The sequence below is a fragment of the Corvus brachyrhynchos genome, unplaced genomic scaffold (genome assembly GCF_000691975.1).
Source record: "Corvus brachyrhynchos isolate BGI_N302 unplaced genomic scaffold, ASM69197v1 scaffold209, whole genome shotgun sequence".
NCBI lineage: Eukaryota > Metazoa > Chordata > Aves > Passeriformes > Corvidae > Corvus > Corvus brachyrhynchos.
This window is the reverse complement of record NW_008246056.1, coordinates 72,845-86,150: the sequence shown is the minus strand read 5'-3', so window position 1 is coordinate 86,150 and position 13,306 is coordinate 72,845. Positions and strand designations below refer to the sequence as shown.

General features: G+C 42.1%; 1 protein-coding gene across 1 annotated transcript in view; it reads left to right on the top strand.

The window, feature by feature from the left end:
• Positions 1–6: 6 nt before the first annotated feature.
• TMEM178B (transmembrane protein 178B) overlaps positions 7–13,306 on the top strand; it is a 56,987-nt gene continuing 43,687 nt past the window's right edge. The window contains exon 1 of the mRNA XM_008642469.2: positions 7–1,049. Coding sequence (XP_008640691.2) covers positions 668–1,049 — 382 coding nt within the window. The 5' untranslated portion in view covers positions 7–667. The remainder of the gene's footprint in view (positions 1,050–13,306) is intronic.

The following is a 13,306-nucleotide window of genomic DNA, read 5'->3' as shown; positions in this document are numbered from 1 at the left end:
CAGTTGCAGCAGCAGCAACAACAACAACAGATTGCTCCCCCCGTCGTGCTCCCTCCCTTTCGACCCCGCTTTAAACCCAAGCAAGTGACCGGCCGTCCAGATGATGATGCTCTTGCTGAGCCACTGACAAAGAAAAGGGAAGTCACCCATTCCTGAACCCGGGACAACTGGCTTCTTGCAAGTGGGAGATGTCAGGCTGTTGAACTTTTCTGTCCTGTGATGATGCTGTAGTGAGCTTGCTGATCTGAAAGCCATCTCTTCTGGATTTCTGAGCGGGCCAGATTGAAAGAGATTAATGGACTGATCAGCCATCAGGTCTCTTCAGGGGGGATACATCCCTTCAGCCCCCGTCGCCCGGGTGCTCGCGGTGAGGGGAGCAGGACATCTTTGTGTAGGTGGGTCACTGGTGGAAGGCTGTGTTTCTCCTCACTAGGTCTCCTCTGCAGAGAAGAGGCAGATGAGACCCCAAGACTGCCTCGAGGGCAGAACTTTGTAGTGCTCTCAGCATCCCTCTGCAGCGTGGATGTGAGCCACGGGAGTTGGGGATGTTTGAGGCAGTCTCTGCCAAGTGACACCTAGCAGCTGCTTCGGAGGTTTGTGCGTGGTCTCACCCCCAACGGCTTTGCCTGTTGTGAAGATGTCCATGGTGTTTCTGTGAAGCTGAGGCATGGCTGCTGGAAGGTTACTGCTCTATGCTGGCCTCTCTTTAGCTCTGTGTGCCCTTGGCATGCTGGCTGTGGCAATCTGCTCTGACCATTGGTACGAAACTGATGCCAGGAAGCACAGAGAGAGGTGCAAGAGCATCACCACTAAGAGAAATGATCCTGGCTTCATTTACAACTCCAACAACAACCTGCCTCTCAGGGCCAGCAGGTCTAGGTTGGACCGCTGGGAAGGGAAACTCCTCTTGGCAAGAAACAGGAGGCAGATCTTTGCTATGAGCGCAGTCGATGAGTGCAACAGACAGTACAACTCCACCAATATGGGGCTCTGGAGGAAATGCCACCGACAAGGATTCGACCAAGAGCTGGAGGAGCTGATTGCCAAAGGTAAGGGCTGTTTTTTTTACCAGATGAGCATGCCAGGCTCTCCTGAGATGAGCAGGGGCTGAGCAGAGCCATTTGGGCTCGCAGATGGGAGCTGACATCTCTAGCCAAGTACCTCTCCTTGCAATGGGTGAACTGGCCTGGCTGGGCATTGCTTCCAGAAGCACTGCCAGGGCAATTTCCCACGGGATCTCTAATCCTGAGACATGGGGTGTGGGAGCAAGAAGGCAATGGGGGTGAGAACACACACACCCCAGAATATCTTTTTCACATCTCTCTCTCTAAGCTTGCGACTAGCTCTCTCTAGTCTTCCCATCACCATGGTATCAGATTATTTCCACACACAAGTAAGAAGTATTCATAAAGCAGACACTGGATTTTTTTTTTTTTTTTTATAAATTTTGTTTGACCCTGGTGGCTCAGGCAAAGTACATAGTATTTTACTGGAGGCTGCATAAGTCTGTGTTTCATCACTGCCTTTCTCAATGCCCCATCTATCCTGAAATACACCATTTGCAGTGCTCACATGTAGGCTTTTTCTATCCTCAAATGGAGAGTAAACAAAGAGAAATGCTAAAGAGCAGGAAGAAACCCAGCTTGCTGTTTACACTGAGCTGTGCTTTGGAATATTTTCAATATCTACAAAACATTACATGAATGTATTAGAAAGGAATCATTTTCTCTTGGGGTGGAGATGCATCTGTTCGCCTGTAGCATTTTTGTGCTATTTTTTTGTCTAGTCTTTTGATCCTTTGTCTTAATTTTTCCCCCAAGGTAGTGGTTCAAGGTGATGGTCATTTTGCCCCACGTGTTTCTTTGATCCAAAGTTTAGGAAGGGGCCACATGCATAACCCCCTACCTAAACAGAGGATGCATGTTTTTGCAGGATGATGAGGGTTTTAGGAAAGGATGACAGCGTCTTTGCTATCCACCTCATGGTTCCTCTGTACTGCAAAATAACATTTCCCTCCCATGGTTCTTCTGTTACAATCAGAAGATTCCCCATTGGTTTATTTCCATTGTAGTGAAATCATTGCTTCTCACACAGTGCCATCTTTCAAAATACTTGTCCTCCAAGTGTGTTCTCTGTCCCAAACTCTCTTGATAGCCTTCATTAATTTCCTCCTCAGACATTACAAGTGGAATTATTGCTTAAAACTACTTATTCAAGAGGGGTGTTCTCTCACATCTTTGCCCATTACAGGTTTTGTTCTGTATGTTTTATGAGCGTGCAGTGGATGTGAGTAGCATGGTAGAGACTTGTACCAAACCAGTCCAAACAGGTAGTGTACCTGGATCACTGCTTGGGATCCTGCCTGTGTTGCAAGGGACCCTTCATATCCAGCTGCTATTTTACAACTCCTAGGAGACAGATCGGTGTCTTCAGCTCCATGTGTAAAGGACAAGTGGACATGTCCAAAGCCTGTCAGCACCCAGACACCCTGCTGCTGGTTTCAGTGCCAAGGGAGTGATTCCTATTCTCCACCTAGGTGAGAATGGTATGTGCTGGGCTGGCCGTGGAGAGCTGGATTGCTCTGCCACGTGTGCTCGCTGTGCTCGGGGCATAAACAAATTCAACCTTGACAGCAGGCAAACATGCCAACAGAGCTCACCTTTGCAAATGGAGTTGCGGTTATGAGAGAGGTTTTTCATCCTGAAATAAGTGAGACTCTTTCCTCTTTCTCCACCTGCTTTGTTCTGGGATCAGGAACGTCCATTTCTCCTGCCAGAAACAGCTGAAATTGCATGGCGCTAGGTTATTGGTAATGGCAGCTCTGCTCAGTGTTAACCATAGGGAAGATGTGACAAATCAAGATGAAGTGGTTAAATGCAGTCTTTGCTGTAGTCTGCTTGTGTTCGTGTGTGTGCATGAGTATGTGAACTACCTCTGGCCATACAGCATCCAGCTGGTAGCCAGGGATTCCCTGGGCTCAGGTGCAGTGAGTGTTCCTGCGCACACGCTCCTCGATGTGTGTGTCTGCAGATGGCCAGAGAGCCACTTCGCAAAGTCACTGCCCCCAGGTCAGAAGTGCAACTCGTGCACATAAGGGAGCTGTGTGCAAATATTGGGGTGTGTCACTCCTTGCCTCCTTTAGAGGTTTTCTCATACACTTCTAACCAACTTCATTGTAGGATGAGAGAAGTGTTAAAGGAGGGAGACTCGTAACACTGAACAGCAGCATTTTAGTTCATCTGATGGCCTTTCTGCCTATACTATAGCTCTCAGCCATGATGGAGTCACACACAAATGATAGAGAGGTGTGTGTTCCTTTGGCACCTCCAGACTGAAACACAGAAAAAGCAAGTGTAATGGCAATTTGATAAAATAAAGTGTTTGACTTGCTCAGAAATAAAAATGGAGATGTTTCCTTTTTGATCCTCACTTACATGATGAAAGCGAACTAAGTGTTGTTGCTGTCCAATGTTGAGAAGAGCTGTGAGTTGAAAACAAGGCAGGTATTCCAGGTTCATACCAACAGGATCTGTCATGAAAGTGAAAACTAGAAGTAGTTTTTAATTCCGTGACAGATACTTGTTTGGGAGTTAGAGGTTTCAGGGATGGGTGTGTGGACAGAGCGTGCTGCGTGCAGTTGTGAGGGACTGCAGATATTCTCCACATGTAGTGTTCAAATAACCTGACTGGGGCACATATTCTTGCACAGATTAAATCCCTCTCTGTGAGATCCAGGGCAAATACCTTATAAAAGAGGATGTTATTGGTAGATAGAGCTTTAACTCTCTTTCCTTTGTTAATTTAATGTAATACACCTCTTCCGGAACTGGATAAACTAATGCAGGTTCTGGCCCCAAATATTCTGCGTAATGCTATATGTAATTGAATGTAAATTTGATTAAGTGTTTTGGGTTTTTGTTTGTTTGTTTCTAAAGCTGGGCAAGATCTGTGAACCATTTAGTTTAAAACAGATCCTACATTTTTCCCTAAGCCAAACTTCCGGTATTGAGAATGGTCTATTGAGATTTGTCTATCAAAGGATAACAAAAAATGGTCATTAAGAGCCTAACTAGCTTTGCAAATACCCTGCAGTTATTCTGCTTATGAACTCTGCTGAAATTAATACAAGCTATAGGCAATGGCTCGTGGCAGGATCAGGAACTGTGGTACTTGGCAATATTCTGATACCAGAGATTTTCAAAACCCGTTCTGTTCCTGAATAGGCTGGGTAACTTCTGTAATTCTGTTCTGTATTTATTAATTTTTACTTTTTGGGAAATATACCAAGGCCATTATGTTGGATTTTGCTAGAAAAACTGGAAATCTGTTGCTTCAGGTTTAATATAGATAGGTATAATAGATAGTAATACATAAATAAATTAGTTGGTCCTATTTATATTTGTCCTATCCTTTTTTTTTTGTATTTTCATAGAAGCCATGTGCATATTTCAAAATAATACAATTAGGTAAATAGGCAGTGAATTAAAAGAGATTGTCACAAGTAAGAATACTCAGGGAGAGGCAGACAAGCATGAGACCAAAGACCTGAGGAGTATTCTAAAGCTGCATCAAAATTAGGCAGTTCATTTCTTCTCTTTGTCATAATGAAAAAAAAACCAAATCAGAAAAACGGAAGTTACAATCAGTAAAGAAATTATTGGAGTTGAACATGCAAACTGAGGTCTCACTCTTGCTAACTTTTCCTCATCTGAATAATCCATATTTCTGGGAATGGACTACTTGGAGTGAGGGAAAGCACTCTGGTACAGAAGGATCAGTGACAAAGAAAGAGCTAACAGAGCTGTTGCTCTGATTCTGCTCTCACACCTGAGAAAGCCTTTCGGCATCTCAAGACCGGAGTCTCACTCCTGATCCCTGAAGCCTTGCAGCCTCAGGAAATGCTGGCTCTGGGGTTGTTCAGCACAACATTCTAAAATTCTTCCTATTCTCAGATGTTTGTCCAGTCTCCTCTACAAACTGAATAGCCTTGCTGCTGGAGGCCCCTTTGAGCATGGTGTTCACCCTGTCCTATGAGATCCTCTGTGTGCCTGGTTTCCACAGAGTTTCTGGCAAAAGCAGCAATCCCCCACCCAAGCAACCACTCTGAGTGAGCCAACCACCTCCAGCACTAAGCAAGCAGAGAGCTGGAATGCAGGTGAGTTGTCTGGGAGAAGGCAGAGTTTGTGTCCTGCTTTGGCAACCAGCAGCTCACAACTCCTTGTATACAACCTGTAGTGACCCAGAAAAAATATGGGGAGCCACAGAGTCTGTCTCCATCCTATGGCGATGTTGCTCAGATGCTTTCCTGCAGTAGATGAGAGGAAAACAAGAAAGGAAAAAAAGGAATTGCATCATTTAATTTTAAAGGTACAATAAAGTAGATGAAGAAGTTGCACAATAACCAAAGTCTGTTCCATTTAGACAATTACTACTCAGAGGACCTTTCATCTTGCCTTTGGAAGGCTGCCAGTTAAACCTGACTGGATGGGGCTCTGCTGCCTGCCATTGGAATCCAATTTTTATTTAAAAAAAAATAGAATTTACAATGACCTTATTATTTCAACCCTCCTTTTACCTTCCTTCTTCCCCCGAGATCCATGGAAGTCACAGAAAATCCTGTTTTTAAAACATTTTATTGTGAGTATACTTAGGCCATGCCACCACTGAAAAAAAAACCAGACCCTAAGTAATTCCTGTGCAGCCTACCTCCACCTCAAATAATATGCAAGATTTCTGGGATGAAAGCATTCTCTGGCTTGGTTTGTCAGATGCACAGCATAACTGAGGAAGAAAGGCTTAACAGGACTACTCCAGCCGTCACTAGGGATTATTTATACACAAATGGAAAAGCCTGAAGAGAGGCTACTTGCAGCTATATCTAGGAGCAAAAAGATTAATTTTTGTAGAGATTCTTGCTATAACTTGCCATGCTCTAGATTTGACTTTTAAAATGCAGTGGTTTTGACAGGTAAATTAGGACAGCCATTTTTTTCATGTATCCTTTATACATTAAAGACTCAAATGCCTTGTTTAAAATCTGTGCTTGAAATCCCAATTGTTTTCCAAATGGACTCATTAAAAAAGGGACTTTATTGAAGTCTTGACTCTGATCCTAGAGAAGTCAGTAGTAAATGTTTTATTGAACATGGTGATGCAGCAAGTTCAGGCCTTTAGTGTTTCCTTTGAGGTTAAAATTGTCCCTGGATAGAAAGGCCAGCGCAAGGTCTGTGCTCCCTCCTGTCACAGCTGGAGTTCTGCTGGAGGCATCCACTGAAGTTCAAGCAGTAGACAGCACTGGAGTTAGGCTATCCAGGTATTCAGCCTTTGCAGTTTTTGATGCTCAAATTATTCTTAGTCTGTTGATGTAAGACTGGAAGTCAAACAACTGAGATACAGCAAAGCCATCCTCTTGTTCAGGGATTTTCTGAAATCCTTTAGTGGGTGAAATCACTGGTTCATGCGTGTGAGTTCCAGGAGGATTTGGCCCATCATATTTTGAATAAGCAATTTAATATTTTAATTGCATCAAATTTAAATAGCAATTCATTAAAAAGTTTCTTTACCACAATTAATAAGACCCTGACACATTCCTCTGACACATCTGAGATAATTAGTTTGATAATATATATCTGCTAAAAATACTGAGAACATATATGTAATTTAACAGAACAGCAACTAGTTTTAATCATGATTTTTTAAAGAGCAAATTTCAATCAAGCTGTTGGCTTTCAAAAAAATTTGTGAGTGAAGACAAATGGAAATTTTGCCTGAGCAAAAATGATGGGATCACGCCCTTCTCAAGAGAAACTGATATTTGCAGAGCTGCCTGCAGGACTGCATGCTTAATTCCTGTTCATTTAATTGAACACCCAAATCCTTTTGAGAAATCTCAGCATTTTTATTCTTTCTGCCGACTGCTAAAAATATGTAAAAACTGTGAAGGAAGGATTTCATATGAGTGCAGTAAAAATAAAAATATGAAAGATTATTTTACTTTATTAGAGATGAAGTGGTCTGAACTATTTTGCCATCTCCTGCAATAAAAATCCATATTAAAATTGCTTTTTCTCATTGAAAAAGTATTTCTGTGCATTTAGAAAAGCTTCAAGAGGGGAATGAGTTCATTAACTATTGCAGAACCAGCAGATAAGAGGCCTTTATGTTTTGTAGGTTTAGCAGAAATGATGACAGTCATTTATAATGTGACTTACTTAATGGCTCGTTGCTCACAAAGTGCTGCTGGAACTCTTAACTACACATTTACCTCTATAGGACCAAAAGAAAGATAGGAGATTGTGTTTCTTAGTTTTTAAGGAATAAATAAGTAAATAAATAAATAATGTGAATTCTGAATCCAAGTTCCCTTAGCAGATCATTTGGAATAGAATCCACTTAAAATAAAAGAGCATAAACTAAAATATTCTCCCTGCAGGAGAGAAATCAGAGTAAAAAAATGGAAATTTGTCCATTTTCTTTCTCATTAAGCCAAATTCTTTTATAAATAAATACTCAGAACTGCCCGGCTAAGCCTGCTGAAATCATAATCCTTTGTAGATCACTACCAAAACAGATGAAAGAAAGGTAGTACTGCAGTTAGGGCAGGGGCTTATAAAGCCATAATTCAGTCCAAGCTCTGCCATAGTCTTTCTTCATGACCTGAGGCAAGGGACTAAATCTCTCATGCCTCAGCTCAGTAGCAGTACAATAGGGATTTCGTTCACTGTTATTCATGCCAGTTGGTGTTCTACCCTCAGATTTACGAGCCTTAATCATGGATCAGAAATCACGGATCAGAAAGATGTCCCTGTCCTTTTGACATGTGGCTGCACTTTAAATATTGGCAACTAATGCAGCCTTATGAGAGAGTACAACGAGACTACAAAGTAATTATGTTCAGCGTGAGCGGTAGTGGCTTTAGAACACCAGGAGGCAAACCACATTCCTGTGAGCACCACAAAGTGTGGGATTCCTACAGGAGCTGTAAAGAAGGAGAATGAATAAGAAGTATGGATGTTTACAGGATGGTCTTCCAAAGACTGAGGGATGGCACCAGAAAAATCATGGGTCATGTCTGCTTGAAAAATTAATCAGTAGGTGATGGGGATTGACCTCTTTGGTTGACTGTAGGAAGAAGTTGACATTTTCTTAATGAAGACAAGTAGATTACACTAATGAGATAGATATGGGGACAGCAGTCTACAGCTGCTAAGAGAAATGACGTGGTCAGAATGATGTGTTAGGAAAATGATATTTCTAGCAGCATCCTGAATGGATACACGGAGGGCAAGTTCACATTTGTAAAGGTCAGAAAAAGAAATATTGTAGTCATAAAGGCACGAGGTGATGAGAGCCTGGATGGTGAAAGAATATGCAAACCTTAGACATCCCCTGGATCTGTATACATGGTGAGAGATACGAGATGAAAATGTTACTCCAGTTCTTGACCAGAGCATCAAGAAAACTAATAGCATTGTCTGTGATGATCTAGAGGGGAATTACTGAAGAGAGCATGCAGTAAAGAAGGAAGAAGGCCATTAGGAACTCTGTTTTAGTAAAAATAAGCTGAGTTTGATATACATGTGTCCATGAAAAAGTATTAGAGATGCTGTGGGTATGGACCTAGGGAGATGAGTTTGTGTTAGAGGAGTGAGCCTGGAAATTGCTACGTGGAGATCAGCGCGGAATCTGTGTTTGTGCTTGAAATTATCAAGGAGGGCAATACAGAAGGAGAAAAGCCCCATGAACTCCAGCAGAGCTGGGAGAAGAAAAGCGTCTTCTGGAGGGCATGCAAAAGGAACAGATTCAAAGGTGGTGCAATAGACGTGAGTAACACCATGGTTGCTGAAGAGAGACACCACTTCAGGTTAAAACTGCACAAGAGACTACTGCAGGTAGCCAGTGTGCTGCAGCAGGTGAGAACAGAGCATTCAGACTATGCTGAAGTTTGCCCAGTATGTTAAGTAAAGATTTTGGCAGTGATTGCAAAGGAGAGGAAGCTGCAGTGAACTAGTGGGGAGGACTCCAGGCAGCGTTTGTAGCTGGCATATTCAGAGAGGTTGGTGAGGAAGAGAGGAGAAGAAAAGACATGGTATTTATAGAGGAAAATAAATGTTTTAAGTTGAAAGAATTTTTTTTTAAGATGAGAGTGTTTTAAGAGGAAAGAGATTGAATGGTATTTGTGTTACGAGAGTAAAGAGGCAGAGGGGTGTGAGAGGTCAAGGCAAAGAGAGAACAAGAGGACAAGAGCAGCCATAAGGAAAGGCAGGAGGCAGGGTAAGACTGGCTGAATGGCAAATAAAAAAAAAGGAGGAGAGCCCCATAGGAGGTTTTTCATCTGTAGGAGAGGAAGAGGAAACAGAAGGCAAAGCTGCTGGAAGAGGAAGATCATGGTTTGTCATTTTCTCATGGAAGAACTGGGTGAAATCCTGTGTGACAGATGAAGTGGGGGCTGGAGGAGGCAGGAAGGTCTGAGGAGTGAGCCAAATGTGGCAGAGAGGTGATTGTGACTGTGAGTCAGAGATTCAACTGTGCTGAGCTGGAGTAGTAAGTCTAGGAAATGAGCAGAATTGAATGGGGAAACAATGCATTTATAGTGGAGAAAGTTAGCCAGGCAGGAGGGTTCCCAGCAGAGATGCTCTGCTATGTGAGACATAGCAGAGACCAACCAGCTGGTATGGATCAGCTGGGATTTGGGGTACAGGGCAGGAATAGCTAGGGGAATGCAAGGCAAAAGGTCAGTGAATGAAAGAATGCAGCACGGATAACATCTACAGGTGGAGAAAGGAAAGGAAAGATAAAGAGGGTGATAAATGAGTAAGGGCAGCCAAGAAGTCCTTAATGCTGATGATCTGAGGTGACAAAAGGCCAAGAAAGCTTAGTGTGAAGAGGTGGCTGGTGATTGTTGAGAGTCCAGGGGATTTTCCAAGTGGTGGAGGAGAAGAATGGGGCTAAAACAAAGGGTTCAGTATGAAGTCCTGCCTTTTTGGTGACTGACTGGATCAAACAGAGTTGCGCACTGAACAGAGGAGACACTAAAACATATGGCTTAAAGGGCAGAGAAGTCACTACCACTGCCTCTTCTATAACTTGCTCTGCCTTCGTGCTGTGGGTTTATCCTGTGTAACCTTACAGAGGTGTAAGCATGACTCCCTCCTGCAGAGTTCAACAAGTTTCTCCAGTGCTTGGAACAGCCATACTCCAGTCTCATCTTGAACCTCAAAGAAGATAAATAAATATCAAGTAGTAATTCAGGATATTTTCCACAAAGTGGGGGGTGTGTGTGTCTGTGTGGAGAATGGTATTTGCGTAGCTGGGGGCTTATAAGGAAAAGGGGGTTCTAGGATGTCTTGTGTGTCCAGCAATGTGGATCCTGTTAAGATATCACACCAGATCGAGTGAAAGACACTGAAACTCTCATTGCAGCCCTTACTTAATTCTGAGAGCTTTTGTTGGTTTTGAGTTTTAACAGCTGACATTTGAAAAAAGCTTCCTAAATGTATTTCTAGACTTTCTAATAGGATGAAACATTTATGCTAATTTTATTGGATAACAAAAGCTATTTGAAAAGATCTTTCTGCCTCAATATGAATGTATGATTCTTGTCTCTCTGTCTGTATTAATCAGTGCCTATCTTTGAATATGCAAAAGAGCCTTTATAGTGTAGATATCTTTTCTTTCTGCCTAATGGTCATTTAATGGCATAAATATTATAACAAACTAACAAACAAAAGAAACAAAAACTTTTTCAGATGTTACAGGTGTAAATTAGGGTCACTAGACTGATTTTGAAGAGGTGATGATTTATGGTAGCTGATGATCCAATTACATTGCTTTGTCTTAGGTACTTGAGTGGCCCTGATTAAGAAAGTACCTGAATACTGTTCTTGATCTTTAAACATAAAGGAATTTGAAGAATGGAATTATCCCTGTTTTACACAGAGGACAGTTGCTCAACAATGCAAAAGTTCTGTAGGACAACAATTCACATTGGAAAGAAATTTGTCATTGTTGATCCTTAATTACATATATTATGTTAAATTTCACCCCCTTTCTATTTACCAGTTCCCGAGACTGTCCAGGTTTGTTCATATGAAATTCTGTAATGGTTAAAGAGAGAGGAAGGAAAGTTACAGTGATCAGAGGGACAAAGGAGCCAGCCAACAGGAACAGGGGAAATAAAAAAACTCAAATAACTTAATGGGCTCAGATTGGGAAGTTGGACAATTTCCATCTCAGTCTTCTGAAAGATGTGACATTGCAAGTCCAGTAAAAAGGATTTTCAATAAATCTGTCTAATTAGGGTGGTACATTAGGAATGAAAAGTAGCAAATCTATATTTAAAGAAAGGAGCAGAAGTTGTCTGGGCCACAGCGGACCTTTTAGGTTGATCATAATAATACCAAGCAGTGTTTAAAGTAAGTTCTAAAGGAGAGATTAATTAAATGCACAGGGGAAAATGAAATAAACATGCAACGTATGTTTTCCTATTTGAAGTGTGCCAAACTACCCAGATATATTTTGCTAGGAAGATAACTGGGGTTTAAGGTAAGGAAACACTTTATACCTAAATTATCAGGATTTTGGTAAAGGATTTTATGTTCTGCCCCTAAGGAAATGGTTTGTTGCAATGTTAAGGTAATTAGGACACAATTTACAGAGTGTTTAAGGAACGGACCGAGGGAAGGCAAAAAGTGCTGAGAGGGGAAGGATCAAGATGAAGTCAACAGTAGAATTCCTGCAGTAGGGGACCAGTAGGATCTTTGCACAGAAGTTAGCAGGGCTCATTGAAAGAACTTTAAGCTAGATTTGAAGGGGGAAAGAGATAAAACCTGGCTTGTTAGAGATAAGTCTGAGGGCAGCACACCAATATTTTTGGGACAGTGTGTTAGCAAGGCCCTTCAGTTTGCTATCGCAGTGGGGGTAGAAGATGGAGATCCATATGGCAGTAAAGGCACAGGAGTTAGTGTTGTGTTGGAAGGAGAGACTACAACCTTTGGAAGAAGGGGCAGGCAACTCAGGAGGACCACAAGGATGTCATGAGGTTATGCAAGAAGGAAATTAGAAGGGCCAAAGCCCAGCTAGAATGATTTGATGATCTTAAAGGTCTTTTCTAACCGAAATATTTCTATGATTCTATGATATATTGCCTACTATGCAAGAAAAACAGAGTCCTTTCCAATACTTTGTATTTGTGAAACATCTGTAGGACTGTGAAGGATTAATTTACTATTATTGTTAATTCCTCTTTTTATTTTTTTTCCCCTAAGAAAGATCATATTTAGCTCTGTATCAAGCAGGACCTGATGGAAGGAGTGTTTGTTACTGGGCTGCCTAATACTAGCCACAGGTGTCTGGTGAGAGGGAAGGGACCTAAGGCAAATCCAGCTGCACTATCCCAGCTGCTTTGTCTTTCACTTAGATCTGAGCCACACTTTGTTTCCTTCCTGTGTCACCCCACACATCCAGGACTAGAGATGAGGACTCTGTGCACTTAATGCCTACTTCACCTTTCCTTGAAATAATGTGGTTAGTAGGGTCTTTGTTTCCTGGCTCCCTCATCTGCTTTCATTTCAGATTGCCTTAGCTCAACAACAACAAAACCCTGTTAGATTCTCAGCTATTTATATTCATAAGCCAGGAAAATGCAGAACCTTCAGCTTCTTCATTAAAATAGTTTATATAAAATAAAAGAGAATGTCTGTACTATATTTAAGTGCTCAGAATGGCTGGTAGCAGCGGAATTAAACTCTTCTCCGCGCATATTTAAATTATCATGAGATGTGTATTTCAGTTCACAAAATGTTCAACCCTTTGGCTGGTGATGCTGGGTGAATTTCCATATAGTGGGGTGGATTTTGGCACAGGATCCACCACCTTATGAAGGCTAAAGGACCCACTATGGGCCTTGTTCACTTGTGTGTGAAGCAGAAGACCACAATCCTCAAAGAAGTTTTTGGGAAAGGTCCTACAGAGAACATAAAGGCTCCACAGCACTAAAGGTAAGAAAACATCATCTAGGATAGCATTTTGGGGCTATAGTTCAGCTCCCAGGAAAGGTGGAAGCATGATTACATCAGTATGGAGCAAGACAAGCGCAGATGCTCTTCCTGTCTGGAAGTTCAGAGAACCTTGTCTGACACTCCCAGTAGCAAAGCTGCCTTCTGCATTACTGGAAAGAGCTGTTACCCAGCCCCTCTGCCTGAGCACCTGTAGGAGCAGGTCTGTATCTAAGGTGGACCACAGAAGGAATTTCTGTTTTTTACTTCTGTTGAGGAATGACCACAGTCTGATGAAGAGCCCCCATTCT